At 46.5% G+C, this 27,884-nt stretch overlaps 1 protein-coding gene across 1 annotated transcript in view; it reads right to left on the bottom strand.

Annotated features, from left to right (window-relative positions):
* The window catches only part of TBC1D32 (TBC1 domain family member 32), a 151,283-nt gene that overhangs the window by 61,990 nt on the left and 61,409 nt on the right, over nt 1–27,884 (bottom strand). The window contains exon 15 of the mRNA XM_077295932.1: nt 2,439–2,581. Within this exon, the coding sequence (XP_077152047.1) occupies nt 2,439–2,581 (143 nt within the window). The remainder of the gene's footprint in view (nt 1–2,438; nt 2,582–27,884) is intronic.

Genomic DNA, 27,884 nt, shown 5'->3' with positions numbered 1-27,884 from the left:
GGGCCGTGCTCATGTGGGCCGCCACGGCCTTGGTCAGCGCGTTCACCAAGAGAGCACGCACCATGGCCTGTGCAGAGGATTTAGAGGGCCAGCGGCCCATTTTGTAGCTCAGCGTGCTTAGGGGCCCCTTAGCACTCCGAGCCCCGCTGCAACCTCTGTAGTTCCGTCCCTGATAGTGGTATACCATAGGCACAGGTACACAATGTTATATACACTGGATGTATCAATCCTGCACCTGGCCCTGGCCATACATGCACTGTATATATACAGGGCCATGTGTATAGCATGTGATGTCCAGTCACCAGGTTCAGGCTCACTGATCACTCCAGTGCGGGATTCTGCAGACAGTCTCTGGTCACTATCAGTATAGGGAGATTTATTGCAGGAGATTGAACTTTCCTGCAGTCTGGTGACCCTGGAGCCGATTACCTGGCACTGACAGGGTGAAAGTTCAGACTCCTGCAATAAATCTGTGAGCATCAGCAGAGCGGCCGCTAATACTATACAGGGACCGGCCCCGGACTAATCAGGAGGTGAGCAGCAGCGTCCATCTCCTCTCCACACACAGAGCTGAAGGTACTCACTGGTCTGAGCCGTCCACATGCAGATCTCCAGCAGTTACATGCAGCAGTGTCCCCTCTCTACCTCAGCAGCTGCCGGCCGCACACAGGGGGCAGGGGGCGTGTCTGCTCCACTGTGAGGCCGCTGTCAGGACATAGAGAACACAGCGCCGGCCACCAGCAGCCCGAATCAGCTGCTTGGTGACCGGCCCGGGGGGCACATGCCCCTTTGCCACCCGGCCCAGTCCGCGCCTGGAGATAAAGTACGCCTGCGCCAGAGCCGCAGCGTGAAGACAAGAAGAGGACGTCACCGTAAGAAGATAGGAGGCCCCGGACCGGACTGCGACGCCCATCGGATCCGGACTGAACCGGGACCGACCGTGGGTGAGTATAATCTAACCTCTTTTTCTCATCTTTCAGGATACATTGGGGGCTTATCTACAGGATTACAGAATGCTGTAGATAAGCCCCTGATGCCGGTGGGCTTAGCTCACCTTCGATTTTGGGGGCGACAGGTTTCCTTTAATCCATTTTGGAAGTTGATTGTTTTTAACAATTCTTTAATGAAAATTTTTTACATTTCATCCTGGACACCCGTTTCCTATTTCTCTCTTATCAGACACAGTAGACTGCATTTTATTGTCCACCTCCAGTAGGCATAAATGCCTGAAAAGTATGTACGGCAGAACGCATTTTCGCTCTGCCAGCACCATTATAGTCTACTAGCTATTGAACCCATTCTGCACCCTTAGTTTCCCTTATGATTGTACTGCAGTGATCTTTCTTAAAAGTAGGGATTATCCAAAGTAAACCACCCATTCAAAGATCAGAAAATGAGAATGCTGGGATGATGAAGGTGTCAGAACACAAACATTTCAGACAAAGCTGAATTTTTCAATTTTGTTCCAAGTAACCCTCAGCGGTAGGATGGTACATTGGATTAAAATGACAATGTTCAACGTTTTTATAAATGATCTAGATAAGGGAACTGAGAGTAAACTGATCAAATTTATGCAAAACTAGGAGGGATAGCTAACACTAGAGAAGACAGAAAAGATTCAGAAGGCTCTAGATAAGCTTGAACATTGGGCAGCGACTAATAGAATGGTGTGTAACGGAGAAATACAAGATTCTACATCTGGGCAAGAAAAACGAAAATTACATCTACAGATTGGGAGGAATAGAGAATAGAACTAAGCAACAGCACGTAAGAAAAAGACCTCTATACAAACAGTGCACATTAGGCAACAGTGTGATGCAGCAACAAAAAAGGAAAACAGTTCTGGGATGTATTAAGAGAAGTATACAGTCTAGAGCACGTGAAGTTATTATTCCCCTCTGCTCCTTCTTGGTCAGGCCTCATCTGCAATACTATGTCCAGTTCTGGGCACCTCATTTTAAAAAAAGACATTGAAAAACTGGAGCAAGTTCAGAGAAGAGCTACCAGGATGGTGAGCGGACTGCAAAGTATGTGCTACGAGTAACGGTTAAAGTATGTGGGAATGTTTAGCTTGCAACAAAGAAAGCTAAGAGGAGACTTAATAGCTGTCTAGAAACATCTGAAGGGATGTCACAGTGTAGAAGGATCATCTTTATTCTGATTTGCACATGAAAACACGAGAAGCAATGGAATGAAACTGAAAGGGAGAAGATGCAGATTAGATACAGGAAAAATCTTTTTGACAGTGATGGTGATCAATGAGTGGAACAGGCTGCCACAAGAGGTGGTGAGTTCTCCTTCAATGGAAGTCTTCAAACAGAGGCTGGACAGACATCTGTCTGAGATGGTTAAGTGAATCCTGTATTGAGCAGGGGGTTGGACACGATGACCCTGGTGATCCCTTCCAGCTCTAACATTCTATGAGTCCCAGCACTGACCTTTTTTCCTTTCAGCAGTTTTTGGATTGGAGACAGCAGACTCGATATAACAGCCCCAGTGTGCAGACATTCACTGGCGCATTCTTTCCGGTCACACAGCATTTGGAGAACTTCCATAGCTAGATGTGCTGGGGCAAAGCTGCCTGGGAGTACAACAATGCATTTACAAAAAAAAATTAGAATAGAAATAATTTTAAATGGCAACAGTATAATGCATTATGTATTTTTGATCTTGTAGCATCCCAACCCGTGGATGTCCATTACAGAAAGGGAATTCTAGTCTAACATACTACATGGAGGAGCGATTCAGAATCCCTAAAACACACGGGTATCAGTACTATGAAATGTCTGAATCCCGCCTGCAATTTAGGAGATATTTGCCACTACAACTCTCAGACAGCAGTAAAATGATGGACTTTTCCATAGAGTAGCAACCCATCATTGTACGAAACAATCCATATAGACCACAGAAAAGTAGCAGTCGGACCAGTGCTCTATGCCTGTTCTGTCCAGCTATATAATTGCTGTCTAGAAAGTTTAGTCATTTTTTTTATGTCTCCGTGATTACATTGTATTTTTGTGTGTATTAATCCTTCCTATATTTCATATTGTAAGGTAACAGCACCATCTGCTGGCGATTTAATGCATAGATTCTACCGTAGTTTAATTTGCAATGTATTATGGGAAGTTCCTAGGGCATTGTGGGATTGTTCCTGTTGCATTGTGGTCTTATTATGACACTGTGAAGGGAACAGAAGCCATTGTTCCTCCATGGGTCTGAGGAGAAACCACACCATTCGTTTTCTTCATGCTCCTTACAAGCCACTATCTGTGTGTTACAGTCCTGTGTTTATCAATATAGTTACTGTACTAAGTAGGTAATCATCAGTTTGTATTACCTCATGTTACTGTGTATTGCAGACTATTTGTGTTTTTTGCTCTGTGCAGTTATATATTCTGAAATGCTCCTGTTATTGCATCCTATAGTTTCACCCTTTCCTGTCAAATCTACAATCAATAAAAGAAGGTTACAACTTTATAGCCTCTTTTTCTTAAAGAAGACGGGGTTTAGCTACATGTCTCATTGCACACCCTGCTAACGTGTATGAGGACAGTATAATGCCCCTCCAGATACTCTTTACGTAGATATTTCGACATTTGTTCAGACAGGCAACACAGCAAAAAAAAATCCCAGCAGCAAAACAAAATCTATTGCAAATATATCCACATTAATTTTCAAATTCATAAAAATAAATCCGGAGACCGCCTCGCTTTCCTAAGTGTTTAGACTGGGGTGTCCTTATTTGTGGCCCACATACAGTCAAGGAAATAATTATTTGATTCCTTGCTCATTTTGTAAGTTTGCCCACTGACAACGACATGAACAGTCCATAATTTTAAGGGTAGGTTGTTTTTAACATTGAGAGATAGAAAATCAAAAATAAAATCCAGAAAATCACATTGTATAAATTATATAAGTTAATTTGCATTTTGCAGTGAGAAATAATTATTAGATCCCCTACCAACCACTAATAGTTCTGGCTCCTACAGACCAGTTAGATGCTCCTAATCAACTCGTTACCTGCATTAACCCCTTCATGACCCAGCCTATTTTGGCCTTAATGACCTTGCCATTTTTTGCAATTCTGACCAGTGTCCCTTTATGAGGTAATAACTCAGGAACGCTTCAACGGATCCTTGCGGTTCTGAGATTGTTTTTTCGTGACATATTGGGCTTCATGTTAGTGGTAAATTTAGGTCGATAATTTCTGAGTTTATTTGTGAAAAAAACGGAAATTTGGCGAAAATTTTGAAAATTTCGCAATTTTCACATTTTGAATTTTTATTCTGTTAAACCAGAGAGTTATGTGACACAAAATAGTTAATAAATAACATTTCCCACATGTCTACTTTACATCAGCACAATTTTGGAAATAAATTTTTTTTTTGCTAGGAAGTTATAAGGGTTAAAATTTGACCAGTGATTTCTCATTTTTACAACAAAATTTACAAAACCATTTTTTTTAGGGACCACCTCACATTTGAAGTCAGTTTGAGGGTTCTATATGGCTGAAAATACCCAAAAGTGACACCATTCTAAAAACTGCACCCCTCAAGGTGCTCAAAACCACATTCAAGAAGTTTATTAACCCTTCAGGTGTTTCACAACAGCAGAAGCAACATGGAAGGAAAAAGTGAACATTTAACTTTTTAGTCACAAAAATGATCTTTTAGCAACAATTTTTTTATTTTCCCAAGGGTAAAAGGAGAAACTGGACCACAAAAGTTGTTGTCCAATTTGTCCTGAGTACGTTGATACCTCATATGTGGGGGTAAACCACTGTTTGTGGGCACGGCAGGGCTCGGAAGCGAAGGAGCGCCATTTGACTTTTTCAATGAAAAATTGGCTCCAATCTTTAGCGGACACCATGTCGCGTTTGGAGAGCCCCCGTGTGCCTAAACATTGGAGCTCCCCCACAAGTGACCCCATTTTGGAAACTAGACGCCCCAAGGAACTTATCTAGATGCATAGTGAGCACTTTAATCCCCCAGGTGCTTCACAAATTGATCCGTAAAAATGAAAAAGTACTTTTTTTTTCACAAAAAATTTTTTTAGCCTCAATTTTTTCATTTTCACATGGGCAACAGGATAAAATGGATCCTAAAATTTGTTGGGCAATTTCTCCTGAGTACGCCGATACCTCATATGTGGGGGTAAACCACTGTTTGGGTGCACGGCAAGGCTCGGAAGGGAAGGCGCGCCATTTGACTTTTTGAATGAAAAATTATCTCCATCGTTAGCGGACACCATGTCGCGTTTGGAGAGACCCTGTGTGCCTAAACATTGAAGCTCCCCCACATGTGACCCCATTTTGGAAACTAGACCCCCCAAGGAACTTATCTAGATGCATAGTGAGCACTTTAAACTCTCAGGTGCTTCACAAATTGATCCGTAAAAAATGAAAAAGTACTTTTTTTTCACAAAAAAATTTTTTTAGCCTCAATTTTTTCATTTTCACATGGGCAACAGGATAAAATGGATCCTAAAATTTGTTGGGCAATTTCTCTTGAGTACGCCGATACCTCATATGTGGGGGTAAACCACTGTTTGGGTGCACGGCAAGGCTTGGAAGGGAAGGCGCGCCATTTGACTTTTTCAATGGAAAATTAGCTCCAATCGTTAGTGGACACCATGTTGCGTTCGGAGAGCCCCTGTGTGCCTAAACATTAGAGCTCCCCTACAAGTGACCCCATTTTGGAAACTAGACCCCCCAAGGAACTAATCTAGATGTATAGTGAGCACTTAAAACCCCCAGGTGCTTCACAGAAGTTTATAACGCAGAGCCATGAAAATAAAAAAATATTTTTCTTTCCTCAAAAATGATTTTTAGCCCGGAGTTTTTTATTTTCCCAAGGATAATAGGTGAAATTGGACCCCAAATGTTGTTGTCCAGTTTGTCCTGAGTACGATGATACCCCATATGTGGGGGTAAACCACTGTTTGGGCGCACGGCAGGGCTCGGAAGGGAAGGCACGCCATTTGGCTTTTTGAATGGAAAATTAGCTCCAATCATTAGCGGACACCATGTCGCGTTTGGAGAGCCCCTGTGTGCCTAAACATTGGAGCTCCCACACAAGTGACCCCATTTTGGAAACTAGACCTCCCAAGGAACTAATCTAGATGTGTGGTGAGCACTTTGAACCCTCAAGTGCTTCACAGAAGTTTATAACGCAGAGCCATGAAAATATAAAATTATTTTTCTTTCCTCAAAAATGATTTTTTAACCCACAATTTTTTATTTTCCCAAGGGTAACAGGAGAAATTGGACCCCAAAAGTTGTTGTGCAGTTTCTCCTGAGTACGCTGATACCCCATATGTGGGGGTAAACCACTGTTTTGGCACACGTCGGGGAGCGGAAGGGAAGTAGTGACGTTTTGAAATGCAGACTTTAATGGAATGCTCTGCGGGCGTCACGTTGCGTTTGCAGAGCCCCTGATGTGCCTAAACAGTAGGAACTCCCCACAATTGACCCCACTTTGGAAACTAGACCCCCAAGGGAACTTATCTAGATGTGTGGTGAGCACTTTGAACCCCCAAGTGCTTCACAGAAGTTTATAACGCAGAGACGTGAAAATAAAAAAATGTGTTTTCTTTCCTCAAAAATATTTTTTTAGCCCAGAATTTTTTAATTTTCCCAAGGGTAACAGGAAAAATTTGACCCCAAAAGTTGTTGTCCAGTTTCTCCTGAGTATGCTGATACCCCATATGTGGGGGTAAACCACTGTTTGGGCACATGGCGGGGCTCGGAAGGGAAGTAGTGACGATTTGGAATGCAGACTTTGATGGAATGGTCTGCGGGAATCATGTTATGTTTGCAGAGCCCCTGATGTGCCTAAACAGTAGAAACCCCCCACAAGTGACCCCATTTTGGAAACTAGATCCCCCAAGGAACTTATCTAGATGTGTGGTGAGCACGTTCAACCCCCAAGTGCTTCACAGAAGTTTACAACGCAGAGCCGTGAAAATAAAAAATCATTTTTCTTTCCTCAAAAAAGATGTTTTAGCAAGCAATTGTTTATTTTCACAAGGGTAACAGGAGAAATTGGACCCCAATATTTGTTGCCCAGTTTGTTGTGAGTACGCTGGTACCCCATATGTGGGGGTAAACCACTGTTTGGGCGCACGTCAGGGCTCGGAAGGGAAGTAGTGACATTTGAAATGCAGACTTTGATGGAATGGTCTGCGGGCGTCACGTTGCATTTGCAGAGCCCCTGATGTGCCTAAACAGTAGAAACACCCCACAAGTGACCCCATTTTGGAAACTAGACCCCAAAAGGATCTTATCTAGATGTGTGGTGAGCACTTTCAACCCCCAAGTGTTTCACATAAGTTTATAACGTAGAGCCGTGAAAATAAAAAATAATTGTTCTTTCCTCAAAATTATGTTTTAGCAAGTATTTTTTTATTTTTGCAAGGGTAACAGGAGAAATTGGACCCCAATAGTTGTTGCCCAGTTTTCCTGAGTACGCTGGTATCCCATATGTGGGGGTAAACCACTGTTTGGGTGCACGTCGGGGCTTGGAAGGGAGGGCGCACCATTTGACTTTTTGAACGCAAGATTGGCTGGAATCATTGGTGGCGCCATGTTGCGTTTGGAGACCCCTGATGTGCCTAAACAGTGGAAACCCCTCAATTCTAACTTCAACACTAACCCCAACACACCCCTAACCCTAATCCCAACTGTAGCCATAACCCTAATCACAACCCTAACCCCAACACACCCCTAACCACAACCCTAACCCCAACACACCCGTAACCCTAAATCCAACCCTAATCCTAACCCTAATCCCAACCCTACCCACAACTGTAACCCCAACACAACCCTAACCCTATCCTTAACCCTAACCACAAGCCTAATCTTAACCCTTTTTCCAACCCTAGCCCTAATTCCAACCCTAAGGGTACCGTCTCACATAACGATTTACCAACGATCACGACCAGCGATACGACCTGGCCGTGATCGTTGGAAAGTCATTGTGTGGTCGCTGGGGAGCTGTCACACAGACCGCTCTCCAGCGACCAACGATACCAAGGTCCCGGGTAACCAGGGTAAACATCGGGTTACTAAGCGCAGGGCCGCGCTTAGTAACCCGATGTTTACCGTGGTTACCAGCGTAAAAGTAAAAAAAAAAAACGTACATACTCACATTTTAGTGTCCTTCAGGTCCCTTGCCGTCTGCTTCCCGCTCTGACTGAGTGCCGCCGTACAGTGAGAGCAGAGCGCAGCGGTGACGTCACTGCTGTGCTGTGCTCTCACTTTCCGGCCGGCAGACAGTCAGAGCGGGAAGCAGACGGCAAGGGACCTGAAGGACACCGAAATGTGAGTATGTACGTTTTTTTTTTTTTTTTTACTTTTACGCTGGTAACCACGGTAAACATCGGGTTACTAAGCGCGGCCCTGCGCTTAGTAACCCGATGTTTACCCTGGTTACAAGTGAACGCATCGCTGGATAGCTGTCACACACAACGATCCAGCGATGACAGCGGGAGATCCAGCGACGAAAGAAAGTTCCAAACGATCTGCTACGACGTACGATTCTCAGCAGGGTCCCTGATCGCTGCTGCGTGTCAGACACAGCGATATCGTATGGATATCCCTGGAACGTCACAGATCGTACCGTCGTAGCGATCAAAGTGCCACTGTGAGACGGTACCCTAACTCTAATTCCAACCCTAACCCTAAGGCTATGTGCCCACTTTGCGGATTCGTGTGAGATTTTTCCGCACCATTTTTGAAAAATCCGCAGGTAAAAGGCACTGCGTTTTACCTACGGATTTACAGCGGATTTCCAGTGTTTTTTTGTGCGGATTTCACCTGCGGATTCCTATTGAGGAACAGGTGTAAAACGCTGCGGAATCCGCACAAAATTGACATGCTGCGGAAAATACACAGCGTTTCCGCACGGTATTTTCCGCACCATGGGCACAGCAGATTTGGTTTTCCATAGGTGTACATGGTACTGTAAACCTGATGGAAAACTGCTACGAATTCGCAGCGGCCAATCCGCTGCGGATCCGCGGCGGATCCGCGGCAATCCGCTGCGGATTCGCAGCCAAATCCGCACTGTGTGCACATGCCCTAACCCTACCCCTAACCCTACCCCTACCCCTAATTCTAACCCTAATTCTAACCCTAGTTCTAACCCTAACCCTAGCAGAAAAAAAAAAAAATATTTTATTTATTTTTATTATTGTCCCTATGGGGGTGATAAAGGGGGTCATTTACTTTTTTTTCATTTTGATCACTGCGATAGGCTATATCGCAGTGATCAAAATACTTCTGAAATGAATCTGCCAGCCGGCAGACTCTGCGGGCGCAGTGCGCATGCGCCCGCCATATTGGAAGATGGCGGCGCCCATGGAGAAGCCAGACGGACATCGGGAGGCCCGGTAAGTATGAAGGGGGGGTGATCGGATCACGGGGGGGGGACCGGAGCACAGGGGGGGGGGGACCGGAGCACAGGGAGGGGGCACCGGAGCACGGGGGGAGCGGACAGGAGGACGGAGGAGCGGACAGAACGAATTAGGGGGGCGGACCGCGCACCGGAGCACTGGGGGGGCGATCGGTGGGGTGGGGTGGGGGCAGATTAGGTTTTCCAGCCATGGCCGATGATATTGCAGCATCGGCCATGGCTGGATTGTAATATTTCACTGTTTTTTTGGGTGAAATATTACAAATCGCTCTGATTGGCAGTTTCACTTTCAACAGCCAATCAGAGCGATCGTAGCCACGGGGGGGTGAAGCCACCCCCCCTGGGCTGAAGCACCACTCCCCCTGTCTCTGCAGATCGGGTGAAATCGGAGTTAACCCCTTCACCCGATCTGCAGGGACGCGATCATTCTGTGACACAGCATATGCGTCACAGGTCGGGAAGGCACCGACTTTCATGACGCATACGCTGTGTCACAGGTCGGGAAGGGGTTAAAGACAGCTGTCTTACATAGACAGCTTTATAAAAGACTCCGGTCCACAGACTCAATTAATCAGTCAGAGTCTAACCTCTATAACATGGGCAAGACCAAAGAGCTTTCTAAGGATGTCAGGGACAAGATCACAGACCTGCACAAAGCTGGAATTGGCTACAAAACCATAAGTAAGAGGCTGGGTGAGAAGGAGACAACTGTTGGTGCAATAGTAAGAAAACATGGATTTTTGTGTTATCGTAAAATCCTTTTCTCCGAGTCGTTCATTGGGGGACACAGGACTGTGGGGGTATACTACTGCCGCCAGGAGGCTGACACTAAGTAGATAAAAAAAAAGTTAGCTCCTCCTCCGACACATACACCCTGACACTGGCAGAGACAGCTCCAGTTTGGTGTAAAAGCAGTAGGAGAGAAAGTAAAACAGCATTAATATAGAGACAACATGTCTAGAATAACGCCACTGGCTGAAAAGAGATAATCAATAAAAATAAGGGTCGGGAGCTGTGTCCCCAATGAACGACTCGGAGAAAAGGATTTTACGGTGAGTAACACAAACATCCATGTTTCTCCTTCGTCTCACTGGGGACACAGGACTGTGGGATTTCCCAAAGCAGTCCCTGGGTGGGAAGAAAACCCAGCTGAATAAGCCCCTAGGCACTTACCACCTATAGGTGTGCTACCGCTGCCTGAAGAATCCTTCTACCCAGACTTGCATCTGCAGAGGCCTGAGTATGGATGTTATAATGCTTGGCAAGGTGTGCAGACTAGACCAGGTTGCGGCCTTGCAAACCTGTTCTGCTGATGCCTGGTGCCGAAGCGCCCAGGAAGCCCCCACTGCTCAAGTGGAGTGCGCCTTGATCCCAGCCGGGACGACCGTACCCTTGATACGGTAGGCTTCCTGAATAGTTGATCGTATCCATCTGGCTAAGGTAGATTTTGAGGCTGCGAGTCCCAACGACCCTGAGGAAGAACGAACAGAACATCTGTCTGACGAAAAGATGCAGTCCTTGAAACGTATCTCCTCAGAGCTCTCACTAGGTCTAACGTATGGAGAGCATTTTCCACACGATGCGCTGGTGTTGGACAAAAGGAAGGTAAGACAATATCCTCGTTAATGTGGAACAAGGAAACCACCTTTGGCAAGAACTAGCCTGAGCACAACCTTATCTTGATTAAACCTTAAATACGGAGCCTGGCAGGACAGGGCCGCCAGCTCTGAAACCCGCCTAATGGAGGTTATGGCCACCAAAAACACAACTTTCCAAGAGAGGTTCGATAAAGAGACTTATTGAAGAGGCTCAAAAGGAGCCTCCTGTAGTGCGCTTAAGACCAGATTAAGGTCCCAAGCTTCCAGGGGGGCCCTATAAGGCGGTACCTTGTGAGAAACTCCCTGTAAAAAAGTTTTTACCTGCAGATTTATAGCTATCTTACGCTGAAAGAGCACCGACAAAGCTGATATTTGTCTTCTGAGGGTACGAATCCAGGCCGGCCTGAAGAAATGCTAGGATGTTAGGAATGGAGAAACGAAGAGGGGGGAAGACTTTGCTTCCTGCACCATGAAAGGTAAACCTTCCAGGTGTGGTGATAAATTCGCACTGAGGTGGATTTCCGGGCGCTAATCATAGTATCAGCAACGTTCTGAGAAAACTCAGCCTGCGTCAGAAACCAAGATTCAACGGCCAAACCGTCAAACGCAGAGCCTCTAAGTTCTGGTGGAATATCGGGCCGTGTGACAGAAGATCCAGACGGGTTGGCAGCCGCCAAGGAGCTTCGGCGAGCAACTGCAGCAAGTCTGCGTACCATGACCGACGAGGTCAATCTGGGGCCACTAGAATTGCGGGAACTCCCTCTATCTTGACCTTCCTGACTACCTTCGGGAGTAGTCCCGGAGGGGGAAACAGATATGGGAGCCGAAACTGGTTCCAAGGTAGAACTAATGCATCCACCGCGATTGCCTGTGGATCTCGATACCGGGCGACGAACCTGGGTACCTTGGCATTCAATCCTGAGGCCATTAGATCCACGTCCGGAGTTCCCCAACGCTGGCATATCTGCAACAAAATTTCGGGATGGAGAGACCATTCCCCAGACGCAAGGCCCTGCCTGCTGAGAAAGTCCGCTGCCCAATTTTCCTTGCCCGGAATATGAACCACCGAGATAACAGAGTGGTTCCTCTCGGCCCAGCTTAGGACTTGTTTCACCTCATGCATGGCAGCCCTGCTGCGGGTGCCTCCCTGGTGATTTATGTATGCCACAGCCGTAGCATTGTCTGATTGGATCCTGACCGGGTGGCCTGCCAGAAAGGGATGAAAGTGCTGTAGAGCCAGCCGAATCGCCCGAATCTCCAACAGGTTGATCGGAAGGATTGACTCCCTTGAGGACCAGCGTCCTTGGGCTGTGTGGTGGCAAAATACTGCTCCCCAACTGAGCAGGCTGGCATCCGTTGTGACCACCAGCCAATGTGTTATGGACCTGGTGGTTAGGTGCACCAGGAATGACCTGATAGTTAAACACGGAATCAGGACGAGCTCTGGGGAAATGGGAACTCTGCTGACCGCAAACCCTACTCCTATCAACACAACTAGAAACAGCCGTGGAGCGTGCCTGACTCTGCCTAGACGCCTCTTCACAGCCTAAGAGCTAACTACCCCTAAAGAAAGGAAACAAAGCCTTACTTGCCTCAGGGAAATTTCCCCAAAGGTAAAAGCAGCCCCCCCACAAGTATTGACTGTGAGATAAGAGGAAATCACAAACACAGGATGAAATAGGTTTTAGCAAAGAGAGGCCAGTCTAACTAAACAGATTGAGGATAGAAAAGGGATCTTTGCGGTCAACACAAAAAGCTACAAAAACCACGCAGAGTGTGCAAAAAATACCCCCGCACCGACTCACGATGCGGTGGTGCCACTCTGCACCCCCAGAGCTTCCAGCTAGCCAGGTAGTTTCATGATAGCAAGCTGGACTAGAACTTAGCAAGAAAAACCATATGTAACAAATGAACAAGCAGGAACTTAGCTTGTGCTGGAGTAGACAGGTCCTCAGAAAGATCCAGGAGAGATCTGAACCAGTACTAAAACATTGACAGCTGGCATGGAGTAACGATCTGAGCGGAGTTAAATAGAGAATCAGCCTAGCCCTGTCATGATTCCCCAATGGCATGGGAACATCAGAAACACAAAAATAACAGACTAGCTCTCGGGTGATGGAAACTCAAGCTGACCGTGACCTAAATCTACCACACAACTAACAGTAGCCAGGGAGCATTCCTACGGCTGCCTAAATGCCACGCGCCAGCCGGAGAACTACCTACGCCTGGAAGAGGAAGGAACAGACCTGGCTTACCTCTAGAGAAATTCCCCAAAGATGATAGTAGCCCCCACATATATTAACGGTGAGTTCAGAGGAAAAGACATACACAGTATGAAGGTAGATTTAGCAAAGCGAGGTCCACTTACTAGATAGAGGAAGGATACAAAAGAGGACTTCACGGTCAGCTGAAAAACCCTTTCAAAAACCCATCCTGAAATTACTTTAAGACTCCTGTGTCAACTCATGACACAGGAGTGGCAATTTCAGTCCACAAGAGCTTCCAGTAACAGGAAATGACAAAACTGTAAACTGGACAAGAAATACAAAACAATAAGGACAAGAGTCCACTTAGCTGATCAGCAGACTAGTAGCAGGAACATGCAACTGAATGACTCAGGTTACAATGATGACCGGCAAGGAAGTGACTGGAGAGCAAGGCTAAATAGGGAACTCCCAAAACTGATGGAAGCAGGTGAGCTGAGGCAGAAAAGCACACACAAGTCTCCAGTACAACCAGCCACCACCAGGGGAGCCCAAAAAGCGGATCACAACAGTACCCCCCCCTTAAGGAGGGGGCACCGAACCCTCACAAGAACCGCCAGGGCGACCTGGATGAGCCCTATGAAAGGCACGAACCAAATCCGAGGCATGAACATCAGAGGCAGTTACCCAAGAATTATCTTCCTGACCATAGCCCTTCCATTTAACCAGATACTGGAGTCTCCGCCTGGAAATACGGGAGTCCAAGATCTTCTCTATAACGTACTCCAATTCACCCTCAACCAGCACAGGAGCAGGAGGCTCAGCAGAAGGAACCACCGGCACCTCGTATCTCCGCAACAACGACCGATGGAACACATTATGGATAGCGAAAGATGCCGGAAGGTCCAAACGAAAGGAAACAGGGTTAATAATCTCCAAAATCCTATAGGGACCGATGAACCGAGGCTTAAATTTAGGAGAAGAAACCCTCATTGGGACAAAACGGGAAGACAACCACACCAAGTCCCCAACACGAAGGCGAGGACCAACCCGACGCTGGCGGTTAGCAAACCGCTGAGTCCTCTCCTGGGACAAATTCAAATTGTCCACCACTTGTTCCCAAATCCGATACAACCGATCCACCACAGCATCTACTCCAGGACAATCCGAAGACTCCACCTGACCAGAAGAAAAACGGGGATGAAACCCCGAATTGCAAAAGAAAGGGGAAACCAAAGTGGCCGAACTAGCCCAATTATTAAGAGCAAACTCCGCCAACGGCAAAAAGGCAACCCAATCATCCTGATCCGCAGACACAAAACACCTCAAATACGTCTCCAAAGTTTGATTAGTTCGCTCCGTCTGGCCATTAGTCTGAGGATGGAAGGCAGACGAAAAAGACAAATCAATGCCCAACCTGGCACAGAATGCCCGCCAAAATCTAGAAACGAACTGGGTACCCCTATCAGAAACGATATTTTCAGGAATACCATGCAAGCGAACCACATTTTGAAAAAACAAAGGAACCAACTCAGACGAGGAAGGCAACTTAGGCAATGGCACCAAATGAACCATCTTAGAAAAACGGTCACACACCACCCAGATAACAGACATCCTCTGAGAGACAGGAAGATCAGAAATAAAGTCCATCGAGATGTGCGTCCAAGGCCTCTTCGGAATAGGCAAGGGCAACAACAACCCGCTAGCCCTAGAACAACAAGGCTTGGCCCGAGCACACACATCACAAGACTGCACAAAAACACGCACATCTCGAGACAGAGATGGCCACCAGAAGGATCTAGCCACCAAATCCCTGGTACCAAAAATTCCAGGATGACCCGCCAGCGTAGAAGAATGAACCTCCGAGATGACTCTACTGGTCCAATCATCAGGAACAAACAGTCTACCAGGTGGACAGCGATCAGGTCTATCCGCCTGAAACTCTTGCAAAGCACGTCGCAGATCTGGGGAAATAGCGGATAATATCACCCCATCCTTAAGGATACCTGTAGGTTCCGAATCACCAGGGGAATCAGGCTCAAAACTCCTAGAAAGGGCATCCGCCTTCACATTCTTAGAACCTGGTAGATATGAGACCACAAAATTAAACCGAGAGAAAAACAACGACCAGCGCGCCTGTCTAGGATTCAGGCGCCTGGCAGACTCAAGATAAATCAGATTCTTGTGATCAGTCAAAACCACCACCTGATGTCTAGCACCCTCAAGCCAATGACGCCACTCCTCAAATGCCCACTTCATGGCCAAAAGCTCCCGATTACCGACATCATAATTTCTTTCGGCGGCAGAAAATTTTCGAGAAAAGAACGCACAAGGTCTCATCACTGAGCAATCGGAACTTTTCTGCGACAAAACCGCCCCCGCTCCGATCTCGGAAGCATCGACCTCAACCTGAAAGGGGAGAGAGACATCGGGCTGGCGCAACACAGGGGCAGACGAAAAGCGGCGCTTAAGTTCCCGAAAGGCCTCCACAGCGGCAGAGGACCAATTGGCAACATCAGCACCCTTCTTAGTCAAATCCGTAAGAGGCTTAGCAACACCAGAAAAACCAGTTATAAATCGACGATAAAAATTAGCAAAGCCCAAGAACTTCTGAAGACCCTTTAGAGAAGTAGGCTGCGTCCAGTCACAAATAGCCCGAACCTTGACAGGGTCCATCTCAACAGAAGAAGGGGAAAAAATGTACCCCAAAAAGGAAATTTTCTGAACCCCAAAAACACACTTAGAACCCTTTACACACAGAGAATTCTCCCGCAAGACCTGAAAAACCCTCCTGACCTGCTGAACATGAGACTCCCAGTCCTCAGAAAAAATCAAAATATCGTCCAAATACACAATCATAAATTTATCCAGATATTCACGGAAAATATCATGCATAAAGGACTGAAAAACTGAAGGTGCATTAGAAAGGCCGAAAGGCATTACTAAATACTCAAAGTGGCCCTCAGGCGTATTAAATGCGGTTTTCCACTCATCCCCTTGCTTAATTCGCACCAAATTATACGCCCCACGGAGATCAATCTTGGAGAACCACTTAGCCCCCCTTATGCGAGCAAACAAATCAGTAAGCAGCGGCAACGGATACTGATATTTGACAGTAATTTTATTCAGGAGTCGATAATCAATACAAGGCCTCAGCGAGCCATCCTTTTTAGAGACAAAGAAAAACCCAGCTCCTAAAGGTGATGAAGAAGGACGAATATGTCCCTTTTCCAGGGACTCCTTAACATACTCTCGCATGGCAGCATGCTCAGGTACAGATAGGTTAAACAAACGACCCTTTGGAAATTTACTGCCTGGAATCAGATCTATGGCTCAATCACACTCTCTGTGGGGAGGGAGAGAACCAATTTTAGGCTCTTCAAAAATATCCCCAAAATCCGACAAAAATGCCGGAATCTCAGAGGGAATAGATGACGAGATAGGAACCAAAGGTATGTCCCCATGAGCCCCCCGACATCCCCAGCTTAACACAGACATAGTTTTCCAGTCCAGTACTGGGTTATGAGATTGTAACCATGGTAATCCAAGCACTAAAACATCATGTAAATTATGCAGCACGAGGAAGCGAATCATCTCCTGATGGTCTGGAGTCATACGCATAGTCACTTGCGTCCAGAACTGTGGTCTATTACAAGCCAGAGGTGTAGAATCAATACCCTTCAGAGGTATAGGAACTTCAAGAGGCTCCAAATCAAACCCACAGCGCCTGGCGAAGGACCAATCCATGAGACTCAGAGCGGCGCCAGAGTCCACATAGGCATCCACGGTAATAACTGATAATGAACAAATCAGAGTTACAGACAGAAGAAATTTAGACTGTAAAGTGCCAATAGAAACAGACTTGTCAACCTTCCTAGTACGTTTAGAGCATGCTGATATAACATGCGCGGAATCACCACAGTGATTGCTAATGGCAAGAAGGTCACCCAATCATCCTGATCCGCAGAAACAAAGCATCTCAGATAAGTTTCCAAAGTCTGATTGGTTCGTTCGGTTTGGCCATTTGTCTGAGGATGGAAAGCCGAAGAAAAAGACAAATCAATGCCCATCTTAGCACAAAAGGACCGCCAAAACCTTGAAACAAACTGGGAACCTCTGTCAGACACGATGTTCTCCGGAATGCCATGCAAACGAACCACATGTTGGAAAAATAATGGAGCCAAATCAGAGGAAGAAGGCAATTTAGGCAAGGGTACCAAATGGACCATTTTAGAGAAGCGATCGCAAACCAGCCAGATGACCGACATCTTTTGAGAAACAGGAAGATCTGAAATAAAATCCATGGAAACATGCGTCCAAGGCCTTTTCGGGACCGGCAAGGGCAAAAGTAACCCACTGGCACGAGAACAGCAGGGCTTAGCCCGAGCACAAGTCCCACAAGACTGCACAAAAGAACGCACATCCCGCGACAAGGAAGGCCACCAAAAGGACCTAGCCACCAAATCTCTGGTACCAAAAATCCCAGGATGACCAGCCAACACCGAACAATGAACCTCAGAGATAACTCTATTAGTCCATCTATCAGGGACAAACAGTTTCTCCGCTGGACAACGGTCAGGTCTATCAGCCTGGAACTCCTGCAGCACCCGCCGCAAATCAGGGGAGATGGCAGACAGAACTACCCCCTCTCTGAGAATACCAGCCGGCTCAGGAACCCCAGGAGAATCAGGCACAAAACTCCTTGAAAGGGCATCAGCCTTCACATTCTTAGAACCCGGAAGGTACGAAACCACAAAATTGAAACGGGAGAAAAACAGCGACCAACGAGCCTGTCTAGGATTCAACAGCTTGGCAGACTCGAGATAAGTCAGATTCTTGTGATCTGTCAAGACCACCACGCGATGCTTAGCTCCTTCAAGCCAATGTCGCCACTCCTCGAATGCCCACTTCATAGCCAACAACTCCCGATTGCCAACATCATAATTACGCTCAGCAGGCGAAAACTTTCTCGAAAAGAAAGCGCATGGCTTCATTACAGAGCAATCAGAACTTCTCTGAGACAAAACAGCCCCTGCTCCAATTTCAGAAGCATCAACCTCGACCTGAAAAGGGAGCGAAACATCTGGCTGACACAACACAGGAGCCGAAGAGAAACGACGTTTCAACTCCTGAAAAGCCTCAACGGCCGCAGAGGACCAATTCACCACATCAGCATCCTTCTTGGTCAAATCAGTCAATGGTTTAACAACACTAGAAAAATTAGCGATGAAGCGACGGTAAAAATTGGCAAAGCCCAGAAACAGGATCCATCTCGATAGTAGAAGGGGAAAAAATGAAGCCCAAAACGGAAACCTTCTGAACTCCAAAGAGACACTTAGATCCCTTTACAAACAAGAAATTAGCACGAAGGACCTGGAACACCATTCTGACCTGCTTCACATGGGACTCCCAATCATCCGAAAAGACCAAAATATCATCCAAATATACGATCATGAATCTATCCAGATACTTTCGGAAGATGTCATGCATAAAGGACTGAAACACAGAGGGAGCATTAGAAAGGCCGAATGGCATCACCAGGTACTCAAAATGGCCCTCGGGCGTATTAAATGCTGTTTTCCATTCATCGCCCTGTTTAATACGCATGAGATTATACGCCCCTCGAAGGTCTATCTTGGTGAACCAACTAGCCCCCTTAATCCGAGCAAATAAATCAGACAGTAGAGGCAAAGGGTACTGAAATTTGACCGTGATTTTATTAAGAAGGCGGTAATCTATACAAGGTCTCAGAGAACCATCCTTCTTGGCCACAAAAAAAGAACCCTGCTCCCAATGGTGACGACGACGGGCGAATATGCCCTTTCTCCAAAGACTCCTTTATATAACTCCGCATAGCGGCGTGTTCTGGCACAGACAAATTGAAAAGTCGTCCCTTAGGGAACTTGCTACCAGGAATCAAATTAATAGCACAATCACAATCCCTATGAGAAGGTAGGGTACTAGACTTGGGCTCATCAAATACATCCCGGTAATCCGACAAAAACTCAGGGACTTCAGAAGGAGTGGAGGAAGAAATTGACAATAATGAAACATCCCCATGTACCCCTTGACACCCCCAACTGGACACCGACATTGATTTCCAATCCAATACTGTTATGGACCTGATGGTTAGGTGCACCAGGAATGACCTGATAGTTAAACACGGAATCAGGACGAGCTCTGGGGAAATGGGAACTCTGCTGACCGCAAACCCTACTCCTATCAACACAACTAGAAACAGCCGTGGAGCGTGCCTGACTCTGCCTAGACGCCTCTTCACAGCCTAAGAGCTAACTACCCCTAAAGAAAGGAAACAAAGCCTTACTTGCCTCAGAGAAATTTCCCCAAAGGTAAAAGCAGCCCCCCCACAAGTATTGACTGTGAGATAAGAGGAAATCACAAACACAGGATGAAATAGGTTTTAGCAAAGAGAGGCCAGTCTAACTAAACAGATTGAGGATAGAAAAGGGATCTTTGCGGTCAACACAAAAAGCTACAAAAACCACGCAGAGTGTGCAAAAAATACCCCCGCACCGACTCACGATGCGGTGGTGCCACTCTGCACCCCCAGAGCTTCCAGCTAGCCAGGTAGTTTCATGATAGCAAGCTGGACTAGAACTTAGCAAGAAAAACCATATGTAACAAATGAACAAGCAGGAACTTAGCTTGTGCTGGAGTAGACAGGTCCTCAGAAAGATCCAGGAGAGATCTGAACCAGTACTAAAACATTGACAGCTGGCATGGAGTAACGATCTGAGTGGAGTTAAATAGAGAATCAGCCTAGCCCCAAACGAGGGCAGCTGGAGAAGGAATCTCAGAACCAGCAGCTCCACTCACAGCCACCAGAGGGAGTCCACGGACAGAACTCACCGAAGTACCATTCATGACCACAGGAGGAAGTTCGAGAACGGAATTCACAACACCAATGGGCTGGAGGAAAAGGCTTTCCCTGCTGCAGAGAGGGACTCACTGTCCACCATGTCAGAGCTTGTCTGACTTGGGGAGACAGACGACACCTGAGATTGAGAGAGGATGGACTTTTGTCCCAGGATGTTAAAAGCGCATGTTGGAGAGGGCGAAGATGGAGTTGCGCAAAAGGCACTGCCTCTATTGCTGCCACCATCTTTCCTAAGACCTTCATGCAAAACCTGATCGTGTGGGCGCCTGGTTGGCGAAGGACCCTCACTTCCTGCCGGAGGGTCAGGACCTTGTTCTGGGGAAGGACCGTCAGACCTTGGGAGGTGTCGAAGACCATCCCTAGAAAGGATATTTTTCGGGATGGCACCAGAGACGACTTCTTTAAATTCACTAGCCACCCTAGGCGAGACAGAGTATCCATAGTAATGTTGACATTCTCCTCGCATGCCCGAAAAGTTGAACCTTTTACCAAAAGGTCGTCTAAATATGGCATGATGACTATGCCCCGGGAATGCAGAATAGACACAACTGTTGCCATTACCTGTGTGAATATTCTGGGAGCTGTGGCAAGCCCGAAGGGCAAGGCTTTGAACTGAAAGTGCCGATCGCCTATGGAAAAGCTCAGGAACTTTTGATGTGAAGGAAATATGGGGATATGAAGATAGGCATCTTGAATATCTATGGAGGCTAGGAATTCTCCCTTTTCCATAGCCGCAATGACTGACCGGAGGGATTCCATTCGGAACCGACGAATGCAGACAAATTTGTTTAAACACTTTAGGTCCAAAATGGGCCTTACTGTTCCGTCCTTTTTGGGAACGATGAATAGGTTGGAATAAAACCCCTGAAACCTTTGTTCCCTTGGTACGGGAGAAATGACCCTGTTGTGCTGAAGGGATTCGACTGCTTTGACCAATGCAAATGGGTTTTTGAACTGGGGAGACGGGATGGAAAAAAACCGCTCGGTGGAAGAGAGAGAAACTCTATCTTGTACCCCGAAGACACCAGGTCTCTTACCCATCTGTCGGAAACGACGGTGAGCCAAGACTGATGAAACAAGAGCAGACGACCGCCTACTCTGTTGGAAATGAGCCGCGGATGCCTCCAGTCATTTGGCTGAGGACGATGGGATCTAGATCCCCTTGACCTTGGCCATTGGGACCGCATTCTCCCCAATGGGTTGGCTCTATACGAGACCTGATGGTCTCTGTCTTGGCTAGACCGACCTGGACCGACAGGGTTTGCCGCTGTGGTCCACCTGGAGTTACGAAAGGGCTTAAACCTCGCCTGAAATTGGCAACGAAATGGCTGTTTAACTTTTTGTTGTGGGAGAAAATTACTCTTTCCTGTAGTATTTGAAATGAGTTGATCCACCTTTTCGCCAAAAGGTTGGCCACTCTGATAGGGGAGACTTGTTAGAGATTTCTTTGAGGTAGAATCCACCCGCCAAGTTCTCAGCCATAGAGCCCTTCTAATGGATATTGCATTAGCAGCTGCTAATGCAGCACAATTTGCTGCATCCAAGGATGCATTGATCAGGTAACTTCCAGCTAAAGCTATCTGATTTGACATTTCCGTCACATCTATCGGTAATCCTCTATCCTGAAGAACCTTGGTTAAAGACTCTGACCAGGATATTATGGCTTTGGCTACCCAGGTCGCCGCAAAAGAGTGCGCGAGAGCTGAGCCAGAGGCCCAAAAACAGAACGAGCTAAACTCTCTATGAGCCGATCCGTTGGATCCCTAATAGAGGAACCATTGTGCAGGGATAAGAGAGCATTAGAGGCCAATCGAGAAACAGGTGGATCTACCGCAGGAGATTCTACCCACTTTTTACGTAACTCTGGGGAAAAAGGATATCTTGCACTTAGAGCTTTTTGACCCGAGGAGCGCCTGTCCGGCCTTTCCATGTGGCGCTGGACTAGGTCCTCAAATTCCGGATGAGCGGAAAAAACTCTATGAGGCTGCTTGAACCTCTTAAAAGACAACTTATGACCGGAAGTCAAGGTGGCTTCGTCCTCCACTCCCAAGGTTTGATTAACGGCCTCGATGAGGCTGTCTACTGACTCTTGGTAATCTTAGGAGCCTCTAAATCGAGAGAACCTTCGGAGTCATAGTCCGAACCATGTTCACTCACCTCTGAAGGAGAGGGAGAACGGGACACGGAACTCCAGGATGCAGATGCACCTGACGGACTGGGAGACGCTGTATGGGTTCATTTCCCCCGCGTCTGCCTAGAGGGAGTACGGCCCCTGCAGGCCGGAGGTTCCTGTGAACCAGAGGATTTTTCTAAGACAGATGAACCATCGTCCCTGGCCCCACCTGGGGTCTGGAGGGACTCGATCGCCTTAGTCAAGGACGACATACACTGTGTCAAGGATGCGACCCATTCGGGGGGGACACCGCGGTCTCAGATACAGGTGCACTGGACAGAGACACAGGGGAGGGCTCCTGAGCGCACTCGGAATCGCAGGCCTCACAGAGACGGTGGCTCTGGGCACGCGGAAAAGCAGACAGACAGGCAACACACGTGGTATATAAAACCGTGTGAGACTTTGTCCTTCTAGACATGGTGACTGCTGCTGTTGGTGCTGACAATCGCACCCTCAAAAAAAAATAACGCTGCTGAACCAAGTATTTCAGCTGTCAGGCTGGGGGGAGTAGCACTTACCCCAGTCCTGTGTCCTCGTGCCTGTAGTGAAGGCTGTCACCGGGAGAAGTGTTAGCGTCATCCTTATAACACAGTGTGCTCGATTGGATGGCGGATCCACTGCGAGAGGGAAGGGTTTTTCCAGCTGTGGCCTACTACAGGCAGAAGCCGGGGCCTAGATTTGCTCCTGGATCTTTCCCGGGGAGGGGGCGTGACCGCCGGAAGAAGACGCGGTAAAAAGGGGGCGGGACTTCCGCCCGCGGCCTAACATGTCGAGAGCCGGGGACTTGATGGGGAAGTACCCGGGATATAGTTTCCAGCAGCGCCACTGCTGCGAACAAAACCGCGCCATCCTGGCAGACAACATAACCCATAGCTCTGACGGAGCCCTCCAGCCCACCACTGCCAAAAAAACAAGGTCGAGGGGGGCTTAAGTATTAGACGGTGCAGGCACCCCTTCAGTAGGTGAAGAGAGGGACCGTCTGCCTCTCATAATCACCGCTGTCAGTGCATTGGTGATGAAGTGGAGGCTACACGGACAGACAATGTGTGCCTGTACAGCCTAGGGTTTCGTTACCTTAGGGTGGACATGGGCAAGTCCGGCAAGTGTTCCTACGTCGCGGGAGAGGATACGTGGAGGCGACACTCCACGTGCTCGCCCGTTGTAGGTTTGGGGAGATGGAACCCTTTCAAAAGGGTCCGTCGCCCCTGTCTCATCTTCATGGTTTTAAAGAAAAAGAATCTGGGAAAAAAAAACAGAGATGTGCCTCCTATGGACACTATGCATAAACTGGAGCTGTCTCGGCCAGTGTCAGGGTGTATATGTCGGAGGAGGAGCTAACTTTTTTTTATCTACTTAGTGTCAGCCTCCTGGCGGCAATAGCATACACCCACAGTCCTGTGTCCCCCAATGAGATGAAGGAGAAATGGAAGAAATACAAAATGGCTGTCAATCGACATCGATCTGGGGTACCATGCAAAATCTCACCCCGTGGGGTATCCTTGATCATGAGAAAGGTGAGAGATCAGCCTAAAACTACACGGGGGGAACTTGTTAATGATCTCAAGGCTGCTGAGACCACAGTCAACAAGAAAACCATTGGTAACACATTACGACGTAAAGGTTTAAAATTCTGCAGTGCCCGCAAGGTCCCCCTGCTCAAGAAGGCACATGTGCAGGCCCATCTGAAGCTTGCCAATGAACACCTGGATGATTCTGTGAGTGATTGGGAGAAGGTGCTGTGGTCAGCTGAGACAAAAATTGATCTCTTTGGCATTAACTCAACTTGCTGTGTTTGGAGGAAGGGAAATGCTGCCTATGACCCAAAGATCACTGTCCCCACTGTCAAGTATGAAGGCGGAAACATTATGTTTTGGGAGTGTTTCTCTGCTAAGGGCACAGGACTACTTCACGGCACCAATGGGAGAATGGATGGAGTCATGTACGGTAAAACATTCAGCCAAGGCAACGAGTGGCTCAAAAAGAAGCACATTAAGGTCATGGAGTGGCCTAGCCAGTATCCAGCCCTTAATCCCATAGAAAATGTTTGGAGGGAGTTGAAGCTCCAAGTTGTTAAACGACATCCTCATAATCTTAATGATTTAGAGATGATCTGCAAAGAGGAGTGGAGCAAAATTCCTCCTGACATGTGCGCAAACCTCATCATCAACTACAATAAACGTCTGACTGCTGTGCTTGCCAACAAGGGTTTTGTGATCAAGTATTAAGTCTTGCTTGCCAGAGGGATCAAATACTTATTTCTCACTGCAAAATGCAAATAAATTTGTATAATTTATACAATGTGATTTTCTGGATTTTATTTTTGATATTCTATCTCTCAATGTTAAAATTAACCTGCCCTTAAAATTATAGACTGTTCATGTCTGTCAGTGCACAAACTTACAAAATCAGCAAGGGATCAAATACTTATTTCATTCACTGTAAGAACATACAAGAACAAAACGCGTTGGATGGCAAGACGGAGTTTTAATCTTTTTCAATCATCATGAATGTTTTATTGAGAAAGTGGTTTTTCTCTGCAACTAGAGCGTTTTCCTTGATACAATGGAATATTCATATTTATACGCGAAATTAATATTTATACAGAATTTCCAATGATTGGTCCTAATTTATTCCTAATACAAGCCATGACTTGATGAAAGCTTGTGATCTGCATGCTCTTGCTAGCCATGCCCAGGATCTACGGATGTATTGTTGTCTCTTTTTTTTCTACTATTTTTTTTTAACAATTCTTTATTTAACTTTTTTTTTAAAAGTGAACAGTAAACATTTGAACAGATAACTTTTTCAACATAGGACCAAAGATGCAATATGTCGAACGCAAGTGATAATGTTGGTACTAGGTATTTGCATTACATCAAATGTCTACATAAAACAATTGGATAGTATAAACAGTGTAATCACTACACAGTAACTATGAACTACAGTCTGAAAAAAGGGAAAAAAAAAAGAGAAAAAAGAGGGGAATCAGGCAACAGGCGTTGGTAGCGAAAATAACTAGACTAGAGAATTTTGCAGTCAATAATCTGATCATACGAGAAGACAAATGGCAGGACCATCAAAGCTAGTAGTGTGTAACATAAAAGTATGTATCTATAGACCGTGTATGTAGACAGGAAAAATTAAATCACAACATTGGGTGACAGAAGGGGAAGCAGGAGCTACAAGGATGCAATAGAGGCGACGGGAAAGGCATAGCATAAAGGGCGTCAGGCTCGACCACTGCAGAAGGAAAGGTGGAAAAATTATAGATAACGGACACAATATGGGCTCATCAAAAGATGGGGAAGGGTTCAGTGGGGGATCGATGTTCCCAATGAAAGGGGAGTTCTCAGCCTCTGGGAATTTTTAGTCCAAGGATGCCAGATTTTGAAGAATTGAGAATGTGTATGAGTTTCCCAGCTAGATAACTCTTCTGGTCTCTGGATATCGTTAACTTTATTAACCTATTCGTTCAGAGTTGGACGGGAGGGTTGCTTCCAGTGTAGTGGTATCAAATGCTTAGCTACTCTCAATAGTAGCGGAACCAAGTTATGTTTTTTGGGGGTGTAGTCTTTAGATGGAAGAGAAAGTAAAATTTCTGTTGCTGACATATTTCTATTTATCAGCTCTAAGATTTGAAGGGCTTTGTTAATACCCTTCCAGTAGTTCTCTATTGCAGGGCACGACAAAAAGATATGTGTTAGAGTGCCCTTAAATTTTTGACATCTCCAGCACCGGGGAGATTCACTCAGGCCCAAGTGGTACAGGTTTTCTGGTGTTCGGTACCATCAAAAAGAACTTAGAAGCGTTTTATTGTAGAAGTACGCACAGGGAAAAGCTGTGCAAATTTTTTAAAATTGAGCGAACCTCCGTGAAGATAGAAATATTTTTAATTCAGCTTCCCAAGAGGAGATGTATAATGGTTTAAAATGCATTTTAGGATGAATGAGATTATTATTATTTATTATTATAGTGCCATTTATTCCATGGCGCTTTACATGTGAGGAGGGGTATACATAATAAAAACAAGTACAATAATCTTAAACGATACAAGTCACGACTGGTACAGGAGGAGAGAGGACCCTGCCCGCGAGGGCTCACAATCTACAAGGGATGGGTGAGAATACAGTAGGTGAGGATAGAGCTGGTCATGCAGCGGTTTGGTCGATCGGTGGTTACTGCAGGTTGTTGGCTTGTCGGAAGAGGTAGGTCTTCAGGTTCTTTTTGAAGGTTTCGATGGTAGGCGAGAGTCTGATATGTTGCGGTAGAGAGTTCCAGAGTAGGGGTGATGTGCGAGAGAAATCTTGTATGCGATTGTGGGAAGAGGAGATAAGAGGGGAGTAGAGAAGGAGATCTTGTGAGGATCGGAGGTTGCGTGCAGGTAAGTACCGGGAGACGAGGTCATAGATGTATGGAGGAGACAGGTTGTGGATGGCTTTGTATGTCATGGTTAGGGTTTTGTACTGGATTCTCTGGGCAATGGGGAGCCAGTGAAGGGATTGACAAAGGGGAGAGGCCGGGGAATAGCGGCGGGACAGGTGGATTAGTCGGGCAGCAGAGTTTAGAATAGATTGGAGGGATGCGAGAGTGTTCGAGGGGAGGCCACCGAGCAGGAGGTTGCAGTAGTCAAGGCGGGAGATGATGAGGGCATGGACTAGGGGTTTTGCAGATTCTTGGTTTAGGAATGTACGGATCTGTGAAATATTTATGAGTTAAAGGCGGCAGGAAGTGGAAAGGGCTTGGATATGTGGTTTGAAGGAGAGATCAGTGTCAAGGATTACCCAGAAGCAGCAAGCTTGTGGGACTGGGGAGAGTGGGCAGCCATTTACTGTAATGGATAGGTTTGTTGGGGGGGGTCGCGTGAAATGGGGAAAGATGATGAATTCTGTTTTGTCCATGCTAGGTTTTAGAAATCTAGCAGAGAAGGATGAAATAGCGGACAGACATTGAGGGATTCTAGTTAGTAGGGTGGTGATTTCTGTTCCAGAGATGTAGATCTGTGTGTTATCAGCATAGAGGTGATACTGAAAGCTGTAAGATTCTATGAGCTGTCCCAGGCCAAAGGTGTAAATGGAGAAGAGCAGGGGCCCTAGGACTGAACCTTGCGGGACTCCGACAGATAGGGGGCGGTGAGGAGGTTGTGTGTGAGTGGGAGATGCTGAATATTAGCTCAGATTAGCATATATCTTGGAGGTTATCTTAGGAATAGGAGATTGTAACTTTAACAGAAAGTACACCCATTTCCAGTCTGGCGTTGGTCTAGGAAGAAGTTTGGCTTTTGTAACGATATGTTGGAGGTGTTGCTTTTAGATAAAGTCAAGTGGGCGGCTTCTCACCAATGTTAAGCATTGTTCCGTAATCGAAGTCTGTTTGTTTACTAGATGCAAAATTGGGGTATCTGGAAAAGTCGTCTAGAGATCATAGTCATCCTGGTAGTTAGGATCTAATAACTACGGAAGAACCTTAATGGGAATATAATGGGAAGGAATTTTGTGGAATTATCCTTCCCCTCCCTCTCACGAAGCCTACTTGGTCAGGGTGTACTAGTTTCTCTGAACTATATTGACTCTAGATGCCAGTATTTTGGCCCATAGTTTC

This window comes from Ranitomeya variabilis, chromosome 3 (assembly GCF_051348905.1).
Source record: "Ranitomeya variabilis isolate aRanVar5 chromosome 3, aRanVar5.hap1, whole genome shotgun sequence".
NCBI lineage: Eukaryota > Metazoa > Chordata > Amphibia > Anura > Dendrobatidae > Ranitomeya > Ranitomeya variabilis.
Note: the sequence above shows the minus strand (reverse complement) of the source record. Positions and strands in the feature narration are given on the sequence as shown.